Below are 19,885 nucleotides of genomic sequence, written 5' to 3' on the forward strand. Positions count from 1 at the left end.
TCTCTTTTGCATTTGGGTCTGCCTTCTACACTCTTTGCATGACAGTCTGGTGAGTCCAGGAAATTGCAACAGTTTAACATAGTGCAGCCTTTAAACACCAGTTAAAGACTACACTAATGCCATATTACAATATAATGATATCCAAAATCTTAGATAGAATCTAGATATATAGTCTCACATCATGATAACAATATCATGTTTATAAGGTGCCCAGTATTAGCATGCATATTTATGTCAATAATGTTAGCAGGAGCAATTAAGTGTTGTTGTACCTGCTCCATCTCTGGCTTCCCTCAACATCCATGCTGTCATCTCTACCAGCAGTAGTATTCTCTGCCCTCCATTACAGGTAACAGCTGTTGGCCTCCTTTCCCTGGCCCTGATTTCTTACTAGGGTTCTCCATCCCAGTACAAATAGAGAGAAAAACTCTCTCCTCCCCTATCATACACACACAGACACAGACACACTCTCATAGATTTGGAGTTAGCGAGGGAATTGACTGAGACCTGAGGGCCCAGAGCTGATGTGTGGGAGGCATATGGCGGAGAGGACTAATGGAGAGCTTTTACAGTGTATTATAACCAAAGGGACCAGAGGAACACAGACAGGCTCACATGGGTGGGGCAGGTTGGTGTAACTATTGTATTCTGGTCTGTCCTTTGGGTGCAGACACGCCGAGGCACAGTGCAGACAGTGAAGACTCACTGGGGTGTTCAGGTAAATGGCAACTTTACTACTACTTGTTGAGCAACATTCCTACTTCTTCAAAACTACAAAATAGTAGATTTTGGAGGGATGTTAACAGGAAGTATAATGCTGTCAAAGGCTACCTCAGTTGGCTGTGGACTTCTCCCATGTCATGTATATTTGTTTAGAAAACTGACAATATTAAAAGTATGCCAAATTAGTTGTCAGCCTTTCTAATTTCCAATGTACCCAAGAGTGTGCGTATAGCTGTCACTGGATTAATTTGATACTGAAGAAAACATAAAAAAGACTGTGATGACTCTCAGACACGTTCTGGATTCATTTAAAAAGTCCTCAAAGCAGATTAATAGATGACGGACATCTGAAGTGATATCCTGGACAACGTAGGTCACACTGAATCTGTATTTTGTTTATATGTTCAGATTTTACTGAGTTATGACTTGGAGAAGGGGTATGAATACTGATGTAATACAGAGTCCGTTTTTGTAATGCGCAGCTTCTCTGTGTCTCTCAAGTGATAATACAGATGGTTATGCAGGGTTTTGAAGCATAAGCTCTATTAAAAATAAATAAATAAATAAATAAAAGTAAAAAATAAATAAATAAATAAAGTGATTCTATTCTATTAACTGCTTCTGAATTAATCACCTGGATTGTTTTAACTACAGGATCATGGAATGTGCGATAAAAACACCACAAGTTCGCTCTGTTAACCACGGAGCCGGGTGTAAAGAAAAAAACAAATGTACGAGTTGTGTAAAAATAGACATGACTAGTTTGATGGCTACGCCACCTAATGTGGCTTCCAGGGTCTGTTGAGTATAACGGATGCCATGTCCTTGCCCCATGTATTCAGCAGTCACAGTTTAAATGTTGCCTTTTCTTGCCTATATATGCAGCTGTTACAGCTGCTGATGCAACTGTTTTAGAAAATGATCCAAATCAGCTTCCAAACTTCAGCAGCTAGCAATATTTGTTAGAATTAATTCTGAAAATGTATTCATTTACGCAGCAAGTTTACATTGCAAACAGTGCAAAACTATCAAAGACACAATGCGAAACGTATGCTGTAAAAAAACGAATCCAAACATGTAAATCCGAAATATCCGCATCACATTATGACCTAACTGCAATGCAATGATGCAACAGAAAGAGCTTCTCCTGTCTGAATCTGTTGCAGAACAATGCGCTGAATGCATGGGCACTCCGGCTGAAAAGCTGAGATTGGCTTAAGCCAACAAGCTTCTTGACTGCTTGGGTTGTCTAAGTTAATTACAAATAGTCTGATTAGCTCACCAGTCTGTGCTTTTCTCCACCTCAGTTACAATTTGGTGAAAGTCCTAGGACTTCTGTTGCCCTCTGAGTCATCTGCCTGACTGCTCTCGCGTAAACAATGCAGAGCACGCTTCCACAGGGGATGCAGTGGTGTGTGTGTGTGTGTGTGTGTATTGTGTTTCTCTGAGCGTTCTTAGTCTGCCACAGAAAATGACCTTTGGCATGATCTGTACAACACAGCTCCTAAGCCCACAGTGCAGATGCTGAAAATCCATTCTGTCTGTGCTGTGACGTCTCCAACCACCTCAATGAATCATGCAGTTGACAAATACGCTGGAAAACACTCAACATGCCACAGAACAACTGTTGACACTTTACAAAGCCTCAGCTGCCCCTGGTGCTATAACAGGGCGGGATGTGTGACACTGAGTGGGAATGTCAGGAACAGAGAGCGTGTTTGCTGAGTGGTCCCAAACTCTACTATTCGGCCTGAAATATTTACCACTGAGGCTTAGATTGTAGAGATGTGAAGGGAGGAAAGTTCATCACGATGGGCCAACGGGAGGTTAGACACAGAGTCAAATATCGGAGCCGTTAAAAAGGCAATCACAGAAATAAATCACAAGTCAAAGCCCAAAGAAACAGGAATTAGAAACAAATATGATCAAGACGTAGCTCAGTAAGCCTCACTTACTATTATATCACAACAAAAGGATGAGGGTAAGATAATTTGTCCAGGTCTCAACAACCTTCCACTTAAAAAACAGTCTTGGCGAGAAGTTTACCTCCCTCAAGTGTGAACAATATGATAACGGGTTCATGTCTCTTACCTCGACAAACAGGAAACAGGGGACGATGGAGCTGCTGCTCTTTACACCTGGCTTCTCCTCCGATGCCATCCCTCTCTCTGTTTCTGTGGACGTCCCTCTGTCTGGCTCTCTGTCTATTTACCTGAAGGAAAGAGGGTAAGTCAGGTTAGTCCACTGTCCAACCTGAGGTCACGTCCAGAGTGTGAGATTAAGTGGAATCCAATCTGTACAAATGAGCCTTGGATAGGTCTGAGGATTTCCCTGATGCCTCATCTCGCTTTTGACATGGCACAGCTGAATTCTATTCAGTGCATTGTTTCTGTGATGCCATTTTTATTGTTTATTTAAATGATACATCCATGAATATTTAAAACATGCACAAAAACTGAACTCATTTCTTTGCACTGGGGGCTATGTGCATTCAGCAGTTGACTGTTGCAGTCACTGAAACACCTTTACTCATTTTGATAATGCTTTTAAGCTGCCCCCGAGGTGTAAGACCAAAAATAATTGCAATAAATTCTGTCAACTGTTTCACAATCTACCTCTCTGTGATTGGCATTTCATTGAATGATAACAGTGCCAGGTGAAATAATCTACTGACCATAATAACAAAACACTTTTTGATCTGACTATGTATGTACCTATGTAAATTATTACAATCTATATTTCACAAGTTTAACTAAAGGCTAAATATATTCATTTGTTCTTGTAAAATAAGTAGCACCGGCAGCCGAGTGAAGATAATTTGCAGAGCTAGCTGCCGATATAAATTGGTTGGCTATTTAGTGATATATTAGCTGAACATCCTAGCACTAGCCAGCCACAATAGGAGACAGACAACTATAACTTGTCATGTGACAGAGACAACAACAGGCATCATCAGGAACATTTTTGAAAGCCTTGCTAACTTACTGTAGGTAATCAGTAAAGGTGCAAAACAAAACTGATGAATTTCCTACAGCTAACAGAAGGAATGGGCAAAGACTATCTGACTACATAAATAAGACCAGAGCACAACTCAATGTTTTTCAAAAAGACAACAAAATTCTCTGTTGTAATATTTTTTCTAGAGGTAATGCTTGTTTAGCCACCGCCATCAGTCACATGACCAAGCTGCCCAATTGAAATATTTAATTTCAATTCACGTTAGCAAAGTGCTAAACCTGAAGTTAGATGGCGTAAGTTGCTCTCTCTCTACAGTTTATTCAAAAGATGTATGGCATATCCCACAAAGGACTATTGATTTGATGACTGACTACATTCCATTTCTGTTTTGTGGAGACATTTAGACTCCAGCATAGGAAACTGGATGGCTAGCAAACATTTTATGATAGTATGAAGTTTTTGCATGGATTTAGAGCCTTAAGAGATTCTGGTACGTGGACAAAGCCAGCTTGCTGTTTCACCTTGTTTCCAGTCTTTGCTAAGCTAGGTTACTATGCTGCTGGCTGTAGCTTCATATTTAATGCAAGTGGAATTGAGCTTCACATCTCATTCTCAATCAGAATCAGATGTGTATTTCCTAAAATGCCTCACTGTATTTCCACTATAAATGGAAGAAAAACAAGAAGACAGGAGTAAACAAGCACACATTAAACACACAAAGGACAAGGGCTCCAACATTGTATTAAGGAGGACAAAAGGAAAAAAGCTGCCAGCAGTGTGTACAGTGTGATCCCTGTTGTCACACTTTGCAAACAGCCTCAAAAGTGAGTGGGAGTGGGAGTGGGAGTGCTCGGCGAGATCTGGCCTCAAGATTTTCATCCATACCACCACTGAACTTAGTACACAAACTCTCCTTGGCATGGATCTTGAACCATCTGACAGATTCTGAACTTACATACAATATATAGACACAGGGGTGAGGAGGGAAGAGAAGGGAAGAGGAGAGGAGAGGTAGGAAAAAAAGGACCTTTTTTTGTTTCAGAGAAGTTGTCAGGTTGACCTCCATTCTGCCGGTGAGTGGTGTGTTATGTGCAGAAGAGCTTTCTTCCTCCTAATTCCTTCTACACTGGTGGAAAGAATAGGCCTGAGGGATGAATAAGGCATGAAGCCAAGCTCTTAGCAGCCCGCAGAACAACGCAATGTGCAAACCAAGACTGCTTTTAGAGAGGGTTGGTTGGACTGTGTGTGTATGCGTATGCATGGTGTGTGTGCGAGATGCCCAAAAGGTAACGGAAACCAACAGTGAGAGAAATAGAAACAGAGAGACAGAGGGAGGAATCTTTCCTGTTTCTTCGCCACTAGAGGCTGATGGGAAGAGTAACTTTGTGTTTGATACCCTCAGTAGGAAGAAGCACAAAAGAGACTCCCTCCCACAGTTTGGGCCACCGGCTGAGAAAGTACACGCATTCAGCTGTGAGTTGGTGGTGGATCTCCTGAAGATGAAACAGTTTTTTGGGAAAAAACACCCAGGTGGCCAGAGATGAGGTGGAGAAGCTTTTGATGATAATGATAATGATAAGTGGGACAGCAAGCCAGGGATGAATTCACCTAAAGAATGGGAATAATAAAGGCTTGTTACAATCCCAATTGGTGTATGCAGATTTCTTAGTTGTCCCACGCACATTTGGTGCGAGTGAGTTTTTCTTACAAGCCTTTTCTGAGTGCTGACTTGGGCGACAAGTTTGTAGTTTGTAGTGATGGAAAATCTGGCCACTGATCTCTATAAAGAACATGGAAAGTTTTACTGTCCTTACTACTGTACTGTATGAGGGGCATTAAAATCAGTGTTGAGAGAGTTACTCGAGGGATGTAACTATTTATATTTTCCTAATTGAAAAGTATAAACACTGTAATGTTTTGGGTCACTCTCTTGGTTCATAACCTAGCTAAGCTAAATAGTCAGATGTTACTTTAAAGAGCTGGGAGAGAGCAAAAACTCAGCTAAGAATGAGTGAATAGTGGACGTACATTCACCAGGTGGTCGGAAATTACACCAAATAAATGCTAATGAGACACTTCCAATGTAGTGTTCAAAACTTGTCTCCGCTGCCCCCAAGTGGCCACAAACATCTGTTATTCGATTTGATCAAAGGATAAATTCCCAACAAAATGACCGGTCTGTTGTTAGCCCTTTATACACAGAGACTCTGCATTATCTCTGCAGCGGGGATTCTCTGCCTTTGTATGTTCACACAGAACCATGCAGCTTTGCCGTATAGTCGTGCCAGTGTGTATCAATTCATCCAGCACTCCAGCGCAGTGGAACCATAAGAGGCATGACGGTACATGTCATGATGTTGACTAGAGCCCGACCAATAAAGGATTTTTAAAAATTAACTCTCCCTGTGTGCGTTCTTTCATGGGCAGTAATTTTAATAGCTCCTCTTTTGCAGTCTTATCTGTAAACATCATCCGAATAAAAATGCACATCTGGGCTGTATCGCTGGTGTCTGTAGACTTGTCTAATTGCGATGGGAAACACTTGCAGTCTGCAATGTCACTCCGAAAGCTGCTGTGTCAAATGCTCGGCCATTAATTCACAGCACTGCGTAACTGTACTTCTTGATAGCTGAAGAACTTTGATTGATGATAATATTTCTGGTTTGTTTTTAAAATCCCAAAACAAGGAGTCAGCTGCCTCAATGAAGGCCTCTTTTATCATCTTAGCACTTAACAAAAGTGAAACAAACAAAACAAAGAATAAATGGAGCGCCTGTCAGTCCGCACAGAGGGAATAGCACTGTCCGTATAAACAAACTTGGGTCTGAAGGCCCCATGCACAAAGCGGGGGAGCGACGCAGGAGACCAAGAGATCCAGTCCTAGCAATGAAGCCTGGGGTGAAGTGACAGCAGAGGTCCAGGAGCTCCTGCGCTGAACACCTGAAGACCCCGACAGCATCGGTGGAGAAGCGACCATCCAGCATCGCCGAAAGCTGGGGGAGACCACAGCAGTAGAGGAGAGCGACAAAGGAGCTAGGTGGTGAATAACCCTGAGGATGTGGTGGAGGGAGGACCAACGGAACAATGATGGACAGCCCACGGATTATTGAGTACATCGGTTTGAAAGTTAGCATTGCTAGGCTAACGGCTGATCGTCGAGGCTATCAGCTGATCGTCGAGGCTAATCAGCGGAGAAAGGTGAGTCCATGGAGCCAATTGTTCAGGTGTGCAGCCTTCAACATTAGTAGCACAGCTCCAGAGCATGTAGGGACAGCTTGGCTTGCTTTTTCCAACAGAAAAAAACAGTTTTGCTGCAGACTGAGAAGCGGCGATATTCATGCCAGCGTCCTCTCGCATGATAGAGTGACTCACCCATAATAATGCTTCGGTGTCTCCCTTTGCTTGTGAGTTCCGCTGTGTGAAAAACAACTGCTGTCCGATTAACTGTGATATTATTTCCCTCACCTTTCTCCTTCTCAGCTAACTTTTTGGAGGGAAGTCAGTGTAGTACTTTTTACGAACAGCTCGAAAGTGAAAGTCAACATTCCCCTTCTTCGGAATAGCGATGGTAGTTTGACAAATGCAAATTTTTTTATATCCCTTTTTTTGGTGATATCAATTGAAGCCGCTAACCAGGACACTTAGCTTGCCTGTGTTTTGCAGTAACTAGCGCGTTTGCACACGCATGGTGGCCCGTGACACGTGACATGTGACCCTACAAGAAGAGATCTCAGACTGGCTGTCCTGTGCGTCAATTAGGTGGCACAGACTCGACCTGTTGTAGAGTGCCCTCTGGTGGACGCCAACACTCATAACATGGTTGGAGGATGTTTTGTCCATTTTTATTTTATTTTTCAAATATTCATTTATCGGCCATTATAAATGCCGATACCGATAGTTTGGAAAATGCCTAATATCGGCCAATAATATCGGCCCGCCGATAAATCAGTCGGGCTCTAATGTTGACCTCTGTGGGCTTTTTTTTCAATGTGCCCTCCTGTTAATCTAAACATGTACCCACTGATTGTTTTTAATCATATGGATGCAGTTATAATATAATCCACCATACATCCTGGAAAGTGACAAGTTACATCTTTTGCTCTAAATTACATAATTACATAATCGCCATCAGTAAACGGGATGCTGTCTGACTCTCACTTGCGGGGAGGGATGCTGTTTTCTGGGGGAAAGTTCACTGAAGTCTTGGTTGGGAGGGCTGACCATCACTGTGAATTTTTAAGACAGTAACTACAATAACACAATAGTGGTAGGAGACAAACATTTGGTGGGTTAAAGTTTTTTTGCCAGGGACAGATGCTGTTTTTCTGGCAGAATCTGATGAAGAGTGAGTAGGACAGACGGGATGACAGAAAACATGACAGACATGAGGACAAACAGGAGGACATAAAGGAGGACAGATACTTCTCCACATATAACTGCAGTATTTATTTCCTCATATAAGTTGCCAATGACACTGCCGGTAACTACATTACTGTTGTTTGGTCGTGTAACGTTGCTTCACGTGGCATTTCTTTTTTATTTTGTTGAGTGAAGGATCTCTTCAGTTGTCAGACTGTGAACACCATCAGATCGGCTCCGCACCTATGTCTTATCCATCCACACAGACACCAGCCCACCTATCCTGCACCTCAGATACTACTCCCAGAGGCGCATCAGAGCTGCAGCGAAATTTCACCCCTCTGCATCTGAAGCTTTCACACAGAGGATGATGCGGAGAATCTGTGCATGATCCCCGCACTCAAAGAGCAGTGTGAATGGGGCTGTTGTCTACACCTTCATGCCAACAGAGAGTGTGATGACGTTTTGTAGTCCGCAAGATATTTTTGGAGCCTTACAGCAAAAAGTGGTGTAGCATTTTCCTACACAACTAGAGTAGCTGAAAAAAATCACTAAACAAAAACATAAAATAGCTCCATACAAAATACTAGAGATCCCACATATATTGGAGAAGACATTACTTACACATGCGGCACACTGACACTTAGCAGCTACAGTGAGAATTTCAGCTAAAAAAGGTTGTAAACAACTTTTTTTCAAATAAATTTATAAGTGTAGAGCTTCTGGGGACTTCTGGGGATTATGCTGGAGGCACTGTATGGAGCACTTTTATGATTTCCTTCAGTTGTTTTTGTAAATGCTTTAAGACAAATCCCAATCTTTTCCAGTTGTTTAGAATAATGATGCAATTCCGTTTTGCTGTAAAGCACCAGAAATGTTATGTAGAAATTCACTTGACCCTCAATCAGTATTGGAGTGAGTAGATAATGACTGGATTGTCATTTTTGGGTGGCCTTATCCTTGAACAGATGTAAAAATAGAACATAGTGAACTTACATTGTGGTGCAATTCAAAGATATTTACTGATCATGAATAACTAGCTTAACGTTAGCCACAGTGACCAAAGCATCCTGTTTAGGGTTTACATACCCTCCAACTGTGAACAACACCTAACCTTACTAATAGCAAATGTTAGAAAGTCAGCGAGGAACACGAAAAACAACATGGATATTTGAGCTACAGTGACTGAAATCTTTTTCATTTAACAAGAGGCTAAATGAGGCCAAACCGAACACCTTGAATTGCATTACTGTAATGTTAAAAGATAATGGCGATTAAAATGAACTTAATGTAGAAAAAAGGAGGGACTCCAGCTGTTACTGATCTGATTAGGGGGGACAAGTGAAAAGGAGCCTAATCTGATAGTCCATCAATCAATCAGGAAAACCAATACAACCTGTCAGCACATACAGATCAGTGGATAGACATATGTGTGTCGTTTGAGAGGGGTGGGGGCAAAGAAAGACAAAGACATAAGCCAAGGACACAATAACACAGAGACAGTCTCACAATCACAATAAAAACATGATGGAACTGAAATCAAAATGGTGGAGATGAGAGAAGCAAAGCAAGCTGCAGAGGGGAAAGTTGAATTAGCACCGTCTCACACACACACGCACCAACTGCACACACTGATGCACACACACACGTCATGACGAGCAGGACATTTGAATTTTCTGCTGCTCAGAGGACTCCAGTCAAGGGGTAGAGACCCAGGCAGCCATATGTCCTCTCTCCTGCCACTGCAGTCCACCGCCCTGCCCCAGGACATACAGTACACACGCCTGTGCATGTGAGCGCACACACACACACACACACACAAACACAGGCTAATTGGACAAAGCAATTTGGATCATGCCTGATTATATGGTTATTTCTACATTGCCATTCAATGCTCTTGCAGAGCTTAACGTCACCTCTTCTTTTGAGCATAAATCCACATTTGTGCAGTAGAAACATGAGAGAAGGTGCAGCAGCAATGCAGCATTAAAATGCCAACTGTCAGCCAGACATTCTACTGTTTCTGTGCTCCACATCCAGAGAGATAACTCTGTCATAACCTGAATAGTTAAGACTTTGACTGCAGAACATTTTTGTCAGTGTGGCCCAGTGAATGAAATGCTCTCCTTTTTTTGGCCATTTACCTGCAGCCCAGAGCTGTCACTGTCGATCTGAGCAAAGCATCACAATCCTCAGCTCTCATGTTGCTATAGAATTTTTTTTGTTTCGTATGTGTCTCCCATTTTTTGCCCTTCCATTATCACAAAAATGGATTTCACCTCAGACCCCATGTGCTGTATCATACTAACACATGTATATTCTAGATGCATGGCAGAAAGCCATACTTCTTGTGCACACATAGGCTACAACCACAAACAATACACATTTCCTGACACCTGAGTTGAGTAACAAATAATCAACAAACATCCCACTCTTCTGCCTATAAGGCATTCCCTCCCTACTATTTATAGAGCAAAGTCAAGGAGGAGAGTAGAAACGTAATAGGATTTACCCAGTGCTAGATAATTAGAGCTTCTGTTTGGGGAATACCACCGCAAAACACTGAATACCACAGAGAGACACTCCCCCCAAACACAACACACACACACACACACACGCCCACAGGCACACTCAAAGACCCTGGGAAGAAGCAGATAACAACAGATCCACTTAAAGCACAGAAAATGCAAAACAGTGACTTCCTCAACACGACTGCTCTTTATGGGCTCCTCAGACAGACCGGCTGTTCAAATCACATGGAGAGAAAACCTGCTGTCCGTCCATCCATCCCTCCCTCCCTCCTTACCTCGGATACCTCGTCGCCAAAGCTGACGGTTGCCGTGGCACCAGATTCCTATGCGGTGGCCATGTCAGATCAGATGTTGGTAAAGTGGTGTGAATATCTCCTGCCACCCAGCTGTTTGTCTCTCCTCTTCTTCTATTCCCTGTACTCTCTCCCTCTCCACGGTAAAGCGTGAGAGACGGCGGTGGCGGCAGCAGCGTCTGTGTCTCCAAATCTTCCACACATGCACACACTCACACACACACACTCACCCTCCTTTTAATTAGCTTGTTCCAACAACCAGTGATGACTAATAAATTAAGTGGCTGAAATTACCTCCTGTGCAGTGTAGGGTCCAATGAGGAGACACGGAGGGAGATGGAGAGAGGGCAAGAACATGTGTGTGTGAGGGAGTAAGAGTGTGTGTGAGGGAGACGGTGATCGAGAGAGAGAAAGAGAGAGAGAGAGAGATAGAGAGAGAGGGAGGGAGGGAGGGAGGGCATGCATTATGTGTGTCAGCTCATTTGTATTCAAAGGTTGTTTTCCCTCTCCATCCCTCCCCTTCTCTCTCCCTCTGTCCATCTCTCCCCTTATCTCCCTCCCTCCTTCCATCCATTCCTCTCTCTTCTCTCCCCCTCTTTCCCTCCCTTCCCTTTTTCCTCTCCTTCTCTTCGTGAATGGAAGTAGAGGACGTGAACCTGACCCATACGTTACAGGAAGGAAGGATGGACGCTGCACTCTACGGCAGAAAATGAAAGCTACATATGTGCATGTGCGTGCGTGTGTGTGTTGAATACTGCTTGGCTGTGTGCCTTCAGCTCTGCACACACTGGATATGGGTTAATGATACATGGCTATTGATCTAGCGCTCCTGGAGGACATGTAAAATCACAGGTCAGAGCTGGTAACAGAGGAAAAGAGGTCGGTCAGACTGTCTGGACAGTAGTGTGTGCATGCGCTTGTTGTGCACACATGCCTATGTCAGTGTTGAGGTGAATGAGAGTGCAGGAATGCAGGAAAAAGTTAGAGCGGGTCATGACAGAATTATCTATTAAAACAATACATCACCTTCAGCAGTGAATCTGCTGAGGGCACATCCTGCTGCTTAAAACTCTGCCAGTTATGACACTTTACTTCTCTCTAGAGGATCGAGGCAAATATAATCCAGACAGCTGCAGAGAGGACACCATTGCCTACAGCAGTTCTGGCAAAAGATGAGGAGGTTGATGTGGAATTATATGGGATGAAGGCTTTTTAGTCAAACTAGCAGCATGCTTCAAGGGATGGCAGTGTTGGTTAGTTGACAGACATTCATGAGGTCAATGCTTTTGGTTTTGTGTCATCAAATATGTCAACAACTATCGGATGGATCAAAACTGAACTAGGTAAAGACATCGACAGGTTTATATCAGGATGCAGTGCTTCCCATGGAATGACGATTTGGCTGACACAGCTTGATGTTAATGATGCAAACTATCGAAACTATATAAAGCCAACCTGGTACCGAGGGACACTGCAACAACCGGGTGCACAGGCTCTGAAAAAAACAACAGTATAAGAAGAGTTACATTAAACATCACAATCAGTGTGTATACAGGAAGTGTGTGTGTGTGTGTTCATCTGCAGAGCACGTATGATCGTCAGTAGATGGGGGAGTACAGCAAGGAAAAGTTGTCTACTCGGTAATCAATCACGGATGGCCTCGTACCCTGCATGGACAAAACAGAAACAGTGGGAAATGCTAAAATGGGTCACCAAATATATTTATGTAGTTAATATACATGGGCTATGCCATCAGCCCCAGCTGTGCTTTGTTTTAAGCGCTAATGTTAGTATGCTAACACACTAAACCAAAAATGTGAACAACCACATACTTACTATATGTCTGGAGGTTAGTGTTAACATGTAAGCATACTGACTTTATGCATTTTGGCGCAAAACATACCATTCTTATTTTATAACCATCCCCAAGAGATAGTAACAGCTCTAGATTACCTCCGCACTCGGAGGTTTAGAAGTGCTGGTAGGTGAATGTTCTCAGTGTAAATACTGAACTATGCTCACTACTGGGAAAGACTGCCATTATCTACTTCAGCTTATTGCAAAATAGTTGAAAAGGTATCTGTTAACTCTGATCTTGACCTACATCAGCTCCAGTTCCCCTTCATGTAACAAACTGTATGACTGGATGAGTTACAGAAATTAAAAATAACATGAAACATGCCAATAAAATGTTCCTAATTTTTAAAATACAAATCTGCTCACCTTTTGCAAGAAGCTTTGATGAGAAACAAGTTGTTTGATCTACCTCATCATCAATACACTGTATCACCATGTTCTACAATGCATACATTATCTGGAGGAAAGGCGGACTCCTGCAGCTCAGAGAGACCCAGAGGTGCTAAATGAATCAAGAGGTTAACCTCGGGCCTTTCTGTTAGCCAGGCTGCTGGTGGCTTCTGCCTCGCCCACTCTTCATTAATATGGCATTACCTCAGAGACATAAGTAGCCACTAGCCCTTTTTATGTGCACACAGCATCTGATGTATATTTTATGAATGACAATACATCAAGAAAGAGGGAAAGAACAGTGACCACTGGCTGTGTGAAACTGTGAAATGATTGATGTGTTAAGCAATCTCTAGAAGGAAAATCAGCAAAAAGAAAAAAATTGCCAAATCCACTTAGATTAAATATAAAAGTAATCTTATAACATCCCTAATTTACAATTCTTTATCATCAATGAGTCGGGGAGGAATCAAATCAAATCTTTATGAAGTTTTTGGGGCCCTGTCAATGAAATTAATCTCTATTCTCTATCGTCTCCAAATCATCACCTCACCAGGCCCAAATTCCCCTCCTCCAGTGCTGAGTGTGCTGTCTTGCGTCGTATTGGTCTCAGTGGGATTGTCATGAGGGCAAATGAGATATGGCCCCAGCATCGTGGAAATGAGAAATCTGCCTGTTATGGGGCTGTTATGGTTTACATCACATTGGATACCTGTCCCATGGGTCTACTCTCCCCCTGGCCATATACCCTGCTCCATCTCTCTGTCCATCCCCCTCTATGCAAGCTAGACCATCCTCAAGCCTACAGTAGACACCCACCAAACTCCGTCCTTCACTGATGGAAGGTGAAAACTGAGAACAAGCAATATATAGGGGGGCATAGGATATAGGAGGGCAAAACGATAAAGGTTGGATCTGACAGAGATCTTGCCGAGCTGTGTGAATTTGTGGTACTTCAGAAACTTTGCCTTGCATGCAGTAGCATGCACAGAAAAACACATTTATTCAACGAGACGTGACTTGTATCTACTGTGTATGCATTAACACATTTACCCATTCATGCACATTGCACAACCATGAATGCAGCAATGCTTGTAAACTGTGCACTGCATCCATACATGCATGAATACAACCATCTACAGGACTCTTGGTACAGTTGGATGTCTTCCTATATGACTACTGCATATTGGCACTACACAGTAGATGCAAATCATGTAAATAATTCACATGCTCAATCCAATGTCAGTTAAACATCAGATGTGCTTTAAAGCAAGCAGTTTGGCCAATGACGTGGAGACAAGAGCAAGATCAAAAATAATATACTCAGTATACTCAGCAGCTGAAAGAACCCCATCACCCACCATGTTGCAAATGTGTTCATTTTCTTTGAGTCTAATCTGGATGTCATTAACACCACTACTAGAACAAAGCAATATATCATTTTTTTTCATTCAGTTAAAACAAGTTGTGCTGTATTTGATCAAGCAAATGATGATGGTTTCAGCCATTCAACCATTACTCATAGTCAACTATTGCAACTACTGCATTCAATATTACATCCAAACAATCATCTCGCTAATGAACACACTTTATCTGATTTGCTTGTTTTTTTTACAGAAACCAAACATTCACATGATATTAAATGCTTGAACAGTCCAGGCTGCATATGACAAAATGGGGCACATAGCTAAGTGCATAACCTGAATACCCATTTTCAAGCCCATCACGTATACACACCTTATGCACATTCCCCCCTATTACCACCATACATAATTCCTGCACAGCTCTCCAAACACAACCCCCCACGGCCCACACACACACACGCACACACACATGCCCTTGTATCTTTATGCTGGGGGCTCCAGCTGTGGTCTACAGGGGCAAATCATTAATCAGCTCCACTTGACAACAAAGGACCACCACATTCCTACACTATCCTTTTCTCTCCTTTGTCTGGACCCCCAACTTGATATTGGGCTAATCCTGCAGTTAAACACACAACAAAGCTCTTATTTATGATAATTCTCATACCAGATTATCCCTACTACATCATGCCTGTCTGCATTGCTACTTATTGTTGAGTATACAGCACTTTCCGTCCCTAAATATTCAGGATATATGTGAAAATGTAATAAATTAAAACAAACAAAAAACAACAAACAGACAAATGCACCCTTACAGAATGAGCATATATTGACATATACTGTGATATTGCTTCAATATATTACAAAACATATCGTAATATAGATAATACATTTGCATCATATGGCACGTCATTTGAAAATCATTTCAAACATGAGCCTTTGTCAACTCTACTTGTCATATTTATGTGTCATTACGAGGTGAAGATATTGTCATGACACTGTTTAATTGGTACAAATAGTGGAAAAAAAAACTACAATCTTATTATATTAGAACCACACATATGGAAAATATATTTCCTTTTGTGCTGACACATGACTAGTCATTGAAGATGGAAATATCAACTTAATATCAACAAAATATCAACTTAAACAGAACTAAATTGTCTTAAGAAAGTATTTAACAGCTGTTAGATCGTTTAGAAAAGTATACAGACAGATTAATGGACAATAAAAATGCTCTGACTTATTTTAGCTGCTTTTAGCTACTTATTTTAGCTTAGTCTCTTCACATAAAATAATGTACCTTCCTCATAATTCTCATTTCATTCAAGCCAAGAACTTCTATTCATGAATTTGTTTCATTACACAGTCTCCTGTTTCAGGTCCATGATTTAAACACTGAGCTGTGCTGCTCCATGCTAACATGAGAAATTTCTTGCTGTCTTGGAAAATGCCATTACAGACAGACCATGAACACAACACCACGAGGGCAAGGTTCTGCAAATATGGCAGGGGGGGGGCTACAGCAGGTGTTCCCCTGTTTCATGGTGATTGGAAAATAAATTCCATCTCATGTGACTTGATTTCCTGAGCTGCAGTTGGCTATTACCACCCCCACTCATTTACTCAGGATCCAGCAGAGTGGTCCCTTGGTCATGTAGGCTTGCTATAAACCCCTAAGGCACAGAGGGAAATGATGCATGTCATTGTGAACACACCAGATGGGGTCCTAAAGCAGCCAGCAAGGAGCTAGAGCAGCAATCTTTTCCTAATGAGATGTAAATATAAGCGACTTCAGGCTGGGTATGGTGACAGGGAGTCTCATTTCAATGGATGACAGTGCAAAGTAAGTGACAGGTAGCAAACCTGCATGAAAATAAATCACAGTTGTCAAATTAGGCTGAGGACTCAGCCCTTCTTAGACTGGGACCTATTATTAGAAACAGTCCAGCCCTTAATAAAGCATCTAAAAATCAATATTTTACAATAACAATATATCAAATATTTATGTTTAATGGGGGTTGCTTGCAGTGATAAACACACAAATTATTAGCTGATGCTTTGCTCTACAGAACTTTATTGCGTCTCAGCTACCTTACTGTTTAGGCTGTCTCTCACCGCTGTCACAGCATCTTAGAAACAGAGAAAAAGCTCCAAAAACCCAGTGCACACTACTTGGGCAGCACTATACACAAAGCCCCAGATAGCTGCAAGTGTACAGTAGTGGATAGAGGCTAAATACATTTAGTGAAGTACTGTGCTCAAGTACTATATTCATGTACATGTACATGCAAGGATTTTTTAAAAACTTTTTTGACACTTGATTTGACATTTTTTATCCCTGGGTGAGACTTTTGAAGCACCTGGTTTGAGTATTGAAAATAGGACAGGTGCTTACAGATTAAACAGACATACTTACCACATCTGTTTCCTATGAGTCTCCTACATGATCTCCTCCAGTGGCAGTCACTACTCCAAGACCACTAGGCCTCCCTGGATCTGCTGGGCAGTTGTTTTTCATATGCTGCTCTCTAGGTGGTTTCCTCATTCGAGACTAAAAAACAAAGATGACAGAGCGTTTGACATCATGGCGCCCAGAAATTGAAACAACCTTTCAGAGGTGATTATGAAGTATATTTCTTTATTTAAAGCTCCTCTTTAAACACACACTTACAATGCATTATATCTAGCCTCCCTGTAATTGCCCAGGTTAACCTCCCACTACTTGTCATATTGGTTTATATTTAACACCTCCTAACTCCTGTTTGGTTTTTACCCCATCAAGTACTTGGTAAACCTTGTTTTGTAAATGTGCTATATAAATAAGTTTAAATTATTACTCTTTAGCACAAAATATATTGTATGGTAATGCCATATTTTATAAGCTTAATTGCCCGTAGTATATAAAGTAGTTATTTGTGTAGTTTATCTCAGTGACATTTTGAAAGTTGGACTTTTTTGTTAGGGCGTATCTTTGCACTGTGGCATTACTGAGTACTTATAAAGGATCTGAGTACTTTCTATAGCACTGCTAGCTAGCTGGTTAACACAGTGAATTCAACTTACAATTTAAAAAGCCAGTGAGCCAGATATTTCTCTAGATACTGAATAAAGAAGAAGAGAGAGTGAATAGTGCACTTATGGTCATTATGTGGACGAAGAGACGACTCTAAATCATTATTAAGCTTACATGTAGCTTACCTGCTCGATGTACAGCTAGATAACTCTTTGCTAACAAGTTCGTCAAATGACGATGTTTACACCCGGATATCAGAAAATACAACATTATTGCAGGAATGTCCAGCAGTATTTGAATTACTCAAAAAAAGCACAACGTGCTTATTTGAAAAGGAGTATCATCATAGTGCAGTATGATAATACGTTGCTCAATGAAATCCCCGTGAACAGTTCGAACAGTGAACGAAGACTTCAGCCGAGGTAAAAATGATTACTGCAGGTGTGCGATGTCCAAGCTGTCAGTGAACATGTTACATGCCTGTCAGTCATTTCAGCTACCTGTGACGTTGAGACAGAGCTGACCTGTGATTGGCAGAGAGAGTTAGAGGGTGTTTGTTGTTCTTCCTGTCGGACTGTGTAGTTCACAGAGCAAAACAGTGAAATAAACGGAGTTTTTTCGGCAATGGCTGCGGCCCACAGCAGCCTGTCAGCCACTGAAAAGATTTTGGCCCACCAGCCTTGTTATCGAGGGGGCTCATGACTAATGAGAGGAGTCTGCAGCGCCACGACCTGGTCCTCTCCAGTTACACCAGGCTAAAGACACTCCCACCTCCCAGTTGTGTGAACTTGCGGTCAGTCTGGGATCCCAAAAACTGTCTCTAAAAATCCTCCGAGTCATTCAGCACATTACTGCTACTGAATGCACGGATTTATGGGTACACAGTGAGCTTATGCAGACGGTTTCCAACCCGAATCACTTCGTTAAATCCAACTTTTTTTTTCTTCTTTCTGTTCAGTTGCTGTGAACTCTCAACTCTCCCATCTCCAAGTTGTGAAAGGTAAGATTTATTTATCTTTTGCTTTTTCCTGCTGAGCAACCAATTATTTTATGAACTTTCTGACAACCCATCATTAGAATAATGTCGTTTGCTCCCAGAAACAAATGCAAAAAAGAAAAACACACACACACACACACACACACACACACACACACACACATTGAATCACATTAATGCCTGAGGGAAATGAAAGGAGGAAGCAGCTAGTTTTTTTTTTGAGGGGGGGGAATAGAGATGGGATGCAAGAATGTGCAGTTGGAGATGCATAATTCTTGTACAAATGCAAGACTTGTGGTGCAACTAAAACTACAGCCCCCTGCATCTAAAATAGCTGTTTTGCATGCAGCTCAGACCCCACAGTAAACAACAAGTCATTCATGGGTGACTTACAATCCACCCCCCACCGGTGGACACACCACCACCAACAAAGTCCTCCATCCACAGCAGCAGACAAAGTGGATACGACCCAACTGTTAAGGAGACAAATGGCTGTGGGACACCCTCTCTGTCACCCCAGGCACATGAAGTCAATTTAGTCCAGTTTCTGTTATTAACGGTGGTGGCTCCCGTCCAGCTACACCAGCACCACCACAGCCACCCATCAGCATCACTGTCATCATCCTCATCACTGCTGCCACCAATTTGGCCTCGGCTCCCTCCGACTCCAGATTTGTTCTGTCCCTGCTGATCCCTGTGGTCCGGCTGCTTTTTCCTCTCATGTCTGTGCCGATAGTCTGTCTGAGGGGTTTTATCGGTTTTTTTTTTAAATCTCTTCTTCACCTTTAAACAAGCGGCTGCAAACAAACGTATGAATATTACTGTCGACTGATTTCCTCCGGATTATGTTCTCAAGGGCCCAGTGTGTGTGGCTTTTTGTGACTGATTAAAACGTGTCACTCGTCCTGGCATTGGTGACAGGCATTGATGATTCAATAGAAATGTTTCAGGACAAAAAAAAAAATGTGTTATTTGCAAACACAACGTCAGAGATGATAATGAAAATATTATGCAAAGAGATGCTGCAGATTTTCAACTAATTCATGCTCATGTTGACACCATCAGTTCAAATAAAGTGTGTGTGCATATTTTCAATAAATTATCACGTAGAGATAAAAATAATGATTTACAGCATGCATGGTAAGACAATGTAAAGGGATCAGCTGTTTGTTTCCTTGAAGAGCTGTAGGCTAGACACAGAAAGTGTGGGCGTGCTGCTGCTTTTGGCTGTATGTGTTTGTATGCGTCTGCATGTTGGATCTGTCTGCGAGAGCATCTGAGAGAGAGACAGAGTTAAATCTGCAGCACACACAGGGCCTGACAGTGTTACAAGCTTCCAGATCGGAACCCGAGGCTGCCGAGACTCACTATAAGACACCCACATGCTGGAGCGGAGC

At 42.1% G+C, this 19,885-nt stretch overlaps 2 protein-coding genes across 9 annotated transcripts in view; one reads left to right on the forward strand and one right to left on the reverse strand.

Moving 5' to 3' along the window:
• The window catches only part of plppr2a (phospholipid phosphatase related 2a), a 61,771-nt gene extending 44,742 nt beyond the window's left edge, over window positions 1-17,029 (reverse strand). For 5 of the 7 annotated variants that reach the window (XM_037088545.1, XM_037088547.1, XM_037088548.1 and 2 more), the window contains exons 1-2: window positions 10,847-12,353; window positions 2,815-2,935 (exon numbers count right to left, since the gene is read on the reverse strand). In XM_037088545.1, the coding sequence (XP_036944440.1) occupies window positions 2,815-2,883 (69 nt within the window). In that variant the 5' untranslated portion in view covers window positions 2,884-2,935; window positions 10,847-12,353. Of the gene's footprint in view, window positions 1-2,814; window positions 2,936-10,846; window positions 12,361-12,457; window positions 12,532-16,894 lie in introns of those variants that run through there. The other 2 variants (XM_037088544.1, XM_037088542.1) reach the window with 2 other exon arrangements.
• LOC119013726 (paralemmin-2-like) overlaps window positions 16,981-19,885 on the forward strand; it is a 35,647-nt gene continuing 32,742 nt past the window's right edge. The window contains exons 1-2 of one of the 2 annotated variants that reach the window (XM_037088540.1): window positions 16,981-17,095; window positions 18,450-18,491. In XM_037088540.1, the coding sequence (XP_036944435.1) occupies window positions 17,043-17,095; window positions 18,450-18,491 (95 nt within the window). In that variant the 5' untranslated portion in view covers window positions 16,981-17,042. Of the gene's footprint in view, window positions 17,096-18,042; window positions 18,285-18,449; window positions 18,492-19,885 lie in introns of those variants that run through there. The other variant, XM_037088539.1, reaches the window with a different exon arrangement.

Source organism: Acanthopagrus latus, chromosome 23 (assembly GCF_904848185.1).
Source record: "Acanthopagrus latus isolate v.2019 chromosome 23, fAcaLat1.1, whole genome shotgun sequence".
NCBI lineage: Eukaryota > Metazoa > Chordata > Actinopteri > Spariformes > Sparidae > Acanthopagrus > Acanthopagrus latus.